Source organism: Poromitra crassiceps (assembly GCF_964638095.1).
Source record: "Poromitra crassiceps genome assembly, chromosome: 9".
NCBI lineage: Eukaryota > Metazoa > Chordata > Actinopteri > Beryciformes > Melamphaidae > Poromitra > Poromitra crassiceps.
The window spans coordinates 14,451,292-14,458,016 of NC_139630.1; the positions used below are offsets into that span (position 1 = coordinate 14,451,292).

The 6,725-nt window shown below is 51.2% G+C and overlaps 1 protein-coding gene across 1 annotated transcript in view; it reads left to right on the top strand.

Annotated features, from left to right (window-relative positions):
- The window catches only part of LOC310782183 (gelsolin-like), a gene marked incomplete at its 5' end in the record, with an annotated part of 32,007 nt that extends 26,254 nt beyond the window's left edge, over positions 1-5,753 (top strand). The window contains 3 exons of the mRNA XM_083642869.1: positions 4,069-4,146; positions 4,226-4,286; positions 5,092-5,753. Coding sequence (XP_083498995.1) covers positions 4,069-4,146; positions 4,226-4,286; positions 5,092-5,228 — 276 coding nt within the window. The 3' untranslated portion in view covers positions 5,229-5,753. The remainder of the gene's footprint in view (positions 1-4,068; positions 4,147-4,225; positions 4,287-5,091) is intronic.
- Positions 5,754-6,725: the final 972 nt, after the last annotated feature.

Here is a 6,725-nt window from a genome sequence, read left to right on the forward strand (position 1 = left end):
GAGGGGACGCGCCTGGAGCAGCCAGCAGCACAACTACTAAGAACAGTATCCGGTGAGTTGATGCCAATGAGGGGGAGGGGACACGTAATGATAACAGTGGGGGAACAGACAGTGGACTTTCCGGTGTGGGTGGTAGAAATGACGGGACCCTGCATCCTGGGGGAAGACTACTTGACGCTAAACAAATGCACAGTAGACCTAGGAAAAAGCACATTGACATTTGCAGGGGGGCCAGTAGTCCAGATGGGCCACCCTCCCACCGTTCCAGAGGAGAGAGCTAATGTAAATAACATCACTGTATATCGCGTCACCGTAGTGCATGAGCCCCACCCAGCAGACCAAGCCCCTCCACAAAGCCCCACCCCTAGCCCACCTCCAAACACTTGCCCTCAGCCAGCGCAACAGGCAGAGGGGGAGAGAGAGAGGTTAGAGATGCTCAGGGGATTGCACAAACGCCAGAGCGAAGGGTTAGAGACCCAGCAGAGCGATGAACTGTGGAGGGTACTAGAGGAATATAAAGACATTTTCGCCATGTCAGATGATGAGCTAGGCTGTACCCACCTGGTGGAACACGAAATAGACACGGAGGGGGCGCGACCCGTCAGGTCATATCCCCGTCGGGTCCCAGCGGCGAGGAGAGAGATAGCGAACGAAGCTGTAGAGAACATGCTGCGGGCGGGGATCATTGAGCCATCAGACAGCCCGTGGGCGTCAGGGGTAGTGCTGGTGAAAAAGAAAAATAGCCCCAAAATGCGATTTTGTGTAGACTATAGGGGGCTGAACAAAGTGACGAAAAAAGACGCATACCCGATGCCCATCATAGAGGAACTGTTAGACGCCGCGGGAGAGTCATCCTGGTTCTCATCCCTAGACCTCCGGAGCGGGTACTGGCAGGTGCCCCTCCGCGACGATGCCAAGCAAAAGACCGCCTTCCGCACAGAGAAGGGGCTGTGGCAGTTTCGAGTACTCAGTTTCGGGCTGTGCAACGCACCAGCAACGTTCGAGAGGTTAATGGAGAAGTTGCTGGGAGACATTCCCCGATCCGAATGCGTCGTGTATTTAGATGACATCTTGACACACGGGGGCACGTTCCAGGCAGCAGTGGGGGCGTTACGAAAAGTCCTGCAGAAGATAGCAGAGGCGGGTCTAAAGTTACACCCAGACAAGTGCCACTTCCTGAAGAGGAGGGTGGAGTTCTTAGGACATGGCATCGGCGCGGGGGGCATTCGCACCCTAGAAGAGAAGACTCAGGCGGTCATGGAGTGGCCCACCCCCAGAAACAAAGGCGAACTCGAGAGCTTCGTAGGGCTAGCCGCATACTACAGGAAATTCGTGAACGGGTTTTCTAAAATAGCGGAACCACTGTTCAGGTTAAAAGAGAAGAACGCAGACTTCCACTGGACGACAGAATGCCACCTAGCATTCAAAGCCCTCAAGAAAGCGCTGACCGAGTCTCCAGTGCTTAGAGCACCAGACCCCGCCCTGCCGTTCCTACTAGACACTGATGCCAGCAATGGGGGTATGGGGGCCGTGCTGTCCCAGGCGGGGCCGGACGGGGAGCGGGTGGTGGCGTACTATAGCAAGACTTTCGATAAAGCAGAACGTAACTACTGCGTCACCCGCCGGGAGCTCCTCGCCGTAGTAGAAGCACTAAGACACTTTAGATATTACCTCCTGGGACAGCCGCGGTTCACCATACGGACCGACCACTCGGCGCTGCAGTGGCTATGGTCCTTTCGAGAGCCGGAGGGACAAGTGTGCCGCTGGTTAGAGAAAATGGCAGACTACAACTTCACGATCGAACACAGGGCAGGGGCGCGCCACGTCAACGCAGACGCCCTGTCACGACGACCCTGTGCAGAGAGAGGGTGTACGTACTGCGAAAAGAGAGAAGGAAGAGAGAGAGAGCTCCAAGAGGAAGCTAGGATCTGCCCTAACCACACGGGGACAGTGTGCAGGACGCTGCGGGTAGCAGAGGCAGCGGATTGGAGGGGCCACCAAGAAAACGACAGGGAGCTGTCACCAGTACTGCAATGGGTAGAAGAGGGCCAGAAGCCGCCCTGGGAAGAGGTGGCGGGGGCCACCGACACAACCAAAGGGCTGTGGGCGGGGTTCGACACCCTGAGATTGAGTAACGGAGTGCTGATGAAGTCCTGGAAGGAGCCAGCGACAGGAGAGCATAAGTGGCGGAAAGTAGTGCCGACAACGTTGAGGGAGGAGGTGTGCAGGAGCTGCCATGGAACTGTAGGGGCTGGGCACTTTGGGGTAAACAAAACGCTCCGCCGTATCAGACAAGGCTTTTATTGGGGGAGGATGGGGAGAGACGTACAGGACTTCTGTCGACGCTGCGACCTCTGCGCAGCGTACAAAGGCCCGTTAGATCAGTCTCGCGCCCCGCTCCAACAGCTAGCAGCAGGAGCCCCCATGGAGAGGGTAGGGGTAGACGTGATGGGACCTTTCCCCTGCTCAGACAGTGGAAACAAGTACGTCCTGGTCGCCATGGACTATTTCACAAAATGGCCAGAGGCGTACGCACTACCCGACCAGGAGGCGGGGGCGGTGGTCGACGCACTAGTAACCGGCATGTTCAGTAGGTTCGGAGCACCAGAGACCCTACACAGTGACCAAGGGAGAAACTTTGAGTCACGAGTGTTCGCCACCATGTGCGAGAAACTGAACATTAAAAAGACACGGACCACAGCATTACACCCCCAGAGCGATGGCCTTGTAGAAAGATTCAATAGAACGCTGAAAAAGCAGTTGGCCATCCTCACGGAGGAGCACCAGAGGGACTGGGACACGGACCTGCCGCTCATCCTCATGGCCTACAGATCCGCCACACACAAGTCCACCTCCTGCACCCCAGCTCTGCTCATGTTAGGTCGAGAACTGCGGACACCAGCAGAAATAGCGTTCGGCAAGCCACCAGATGCACTGGACGCTCCCCCAGGGCGAGAGTACGCCAGGAGGCTACAAGATCGCTTAGAGTCCGCTCACCACTTCGCTCGGGACCAGCTAGAGAAAGCAGGCATGAAACAAAAAAGGAATTATGATGTGAGGGCAAAAGGAAACCATTTCCAGGGGGGGGAGTTGGTCTGGGTGTACACACCCCAGAGAAAAAAAGGGCGTAGCCCTAAACTGGACTGTCACTGGACAGGCCCATGCAGGGTCATGGAGAGAATGGGGGAAGTGGTGTACCGAGTGCAGATGCCACTTGGTGGCAGGAAGGTACTCCACAGAGACAGGTTGGCCCCATACCGGGGGGGGTGCACCTTTCCCCCAGATCTCGGCCGCCCGGCGGTTTCACCTAGACCGGCTGAAAGAAGGACTCTGTTCCCACAGAGAGGGGCGTCCGGCTATGACCGGGCGGGCCCCACCCAGGGACGTGAAAGCCCAGAGACACTGCAGGTGGGATCAGCCCCGCAGACAGATTCACAGAGACTAACACGGCCACGGAGAGAGCCAAGGGCTCCAGGACGATTCAACAACTTTGAGTTGTACTAAAAAAAAAAAAAAAAAAAAAAAAAAAAAGAGAGGAGATGGTGGTTGGAGATGTTGTATGGTTGTAACAGAAAGTAAAAGAGGTGCATGACATGAGATATTGTGGGGGAGGAGATGTGGGGAAGTCTGAGAGTGCAACATGCTGTGATTGAAAAAAAAACAAAGAAGCTGTTAAAGAAAAAAAATGTTTTGGTACAAGGGGGTGTGTGATGTGTTATCAACGTGGGCGTTGACCTTATTGTTGGGCGGGGAGTATGTAGCGAATCAGCAGTACACATACAGGGGTGAGCATTGGTAGTGTCTCGACTGCGGATAGGAACTGATGTGTGGGAGTGTTGTATTGGGGAACACTATGCTGTGGGGATACTTCCGGGGTGAACTGAGCATGCGCGTCAGTCTTCACACACTACTCGAAGGGAAAGCTGCTAGCTTTGAGCGTGACAACCGCTGAGAGTTGTAATATAACTAACTGTGAATAAAGACCCTTGTACCATCAAGAAGCCTCTGCCTCATGAGATACCGGATACGTTACAATATGTATATGTGTGTGCGTGTGTGTGTGCGCAGATCGAGGAGGTTCCAGGTGAGTTGACCCAGGATGACCTCGCTCCTGATGATGTCATGATCCTCGACACCTGGGACCAGGTGAGTCTCCTGCCGTCGCCACGGATACAGACCCCGCCCCCTTCTCTCCTCCTGTCTCACCACCTCTCTCCTCCTGCAGGTGTTTGTGTGGATCGGAGCGGAGGCCCATGAGGAGGAGAAGAAAGAGGGCATGGCTTCAGGTGAGACAGGTTTTGACAGGATATTGTCATGGCCGACACATCTGTGTTGGGCTGAATATGAACGTTGAGAATTGTGAGAGTGCAATGATTGAAGTTCCACCGTGCACAGTGGGTCACAATATCGAAGTCATTGTGCCAAGATTAGCAGCATTGCGGGTCAAATTATACCCAACTACAGCCCCCCTCCGCTGGCTGGTGGCTGGTACAATTCCATCAGATGTTTCTCAAGAAAGACACAATATGTCCCTGATCTTTACAATAAGCCAAAACACAACCTTCTATGTACCGGAGAGACAAAACACAATGTTATCTCTTCCTCTCCAGGTGGAATGGCTTTCGACATCCAAACAGCTCTCAGGAGAGGAAGAGACTCATCTCAGACACTCAAAATGAGTGTCTGAGATGTCAGCTATGAGTGTCAGCTATAGATCATTATCAAACAGAGTCAATAATGATCAACAACCATTACAGAACGACGAACCGGCGGCGTGCGTCACTACTTGATCTTGAGTCATGCATTAATGTGTATCATGTCAAATGTAATCGTTTCACACCTGAATAGCGTTACGTTTGATGTGGACTCATTAGCCAGCTATACTGTTGCTAACAAACCAGAAAAGATGGTACAGAAACCAAACAAATATATCACCAAATACTGCTAGATCCTAGAAAAAAAAAAGCTCTGCAGACCAAAACAGAAGATTCACCTCAGAAGATGGAAGTGTACTGAGTATGTCTCTGTCTCTCTTCTATCTCTCTGTGCCTCTCTCTCCTCTCTCTCTCTCTGTCTGTGTCTCTCTCTCAGTGGTCAGGTACCTGGACAGCGACCCGTCCGGCCGGCCCTCCTCCACTCCCACAGTGAGGGTGCAGCAGGGCTTCGAGCCCCCGACCTTCACCGGCTGGTTCCTCGGCTGGAACCACGAGTCATACCAAAGACTATAAAAATGGGACCCATTGCCTCCCTGCTTGGCACTCAGCATCAAAGGGTTGGAATTGGGGGGTTAAATCACCATGTGATTCCCGAGCGCGGCGCACGCTGCCGCTCACCGCTCCCCCAGGGGATGGGTCAAATGCGGAGAACAAATTTCACACATTGTGTGACAATCAGTGGGACTTTACTTTACTTTACTTTACTGGAGCCAAGACCGCCTGGAGGCGGAGCTGGAGGGGCTGCATGTCTGACACACGCACACGCACACGCACACACACACACACACACACACACACACACACACACACACACACACACACACACACACACGCACACACATTACATACATTACATAACACACGCACACACATTACATACATTACATAACACACACACAGTCTCTTATGAATGAGTGTTCTACTGTATCATCTGCTGGATACTGCGGTCTGTTTAGAACACTGCATAGCTAATAATGAATTCAAAGCACATGTATTAGCATACAGCACCAGCATTGATTAGTTTGTCATTTCCTTAATGCACACACACACCACAAAATAAAAAAAATAAAGATTGTAAAGTCCAAAATCTCGAGTCAAGTCTCAATTTGTGTGTCACTTAAGGCCGTGTGTCCATCTAGCTTATTTTCATCAGCTCCAGCATCTTTTTTCAGTTGTTTCCAATGAGGAGAGGGCGTATGCGGACGCACACGGACGTCTAGAGAAAGTGCGCTGCACCCAGCGTCTATTTTCAGAGCGCTCCGGCGTTTTTGTGCGCCAACTCCCAGCTGAAAATATTTTAACTTTTCAGAAAGACGCTGGTGTCGGCAGAGATGGGCGAAAATACATCATAAAGTATTTTGATACAAATTACAAATACTTGCTCAAAAAATGTATCACAATACAAATACAAAAATACTCGTCTGAAAAATGTATTTGAGATACAAATACGTATTTTGTATTTTGAAAATACATAAAAATACATTTTATAAAAACTGATGAAGAGCTGCAACAATTAGTAAATCCATCAATGCATTGCCAAATATTACATTAATTGCCTATTTTGATCATCTGTTTGATCATCATCTCATTTTGAGCCATTTCTGTAAGGAAAATGTCCTAATTCTCTGATTCCAGCTTATCAAATGTGAAATTTTCTGGTTTCCTTAGATAGTAAATCATCTCTTAGTCCTTTGTGTACTAGGGTTGGCACCACCATGGACGATGGCATCGACCATCGTCGATGGGCCGACCCCCATCGACCTCTGACACTTCTACATCGGACCATCGTGATTATCTGTTCGAATAAAAAATTTGGCAGATTTAATCATAAAAAAGGCTATCTCCACTCAACCGCGACAGACGGGGGACGCACAGGCGGCATTAAACAACATACCTTATCCCCAGTTCAGAGAAGCGGAGAGGAAGATGAGATAAGCAGAAGTGGAGTTTATAAACGAAGGTTCAGACAGGACGATCTTGATCCTCACCGGTTCCACAGTCACTGCACTT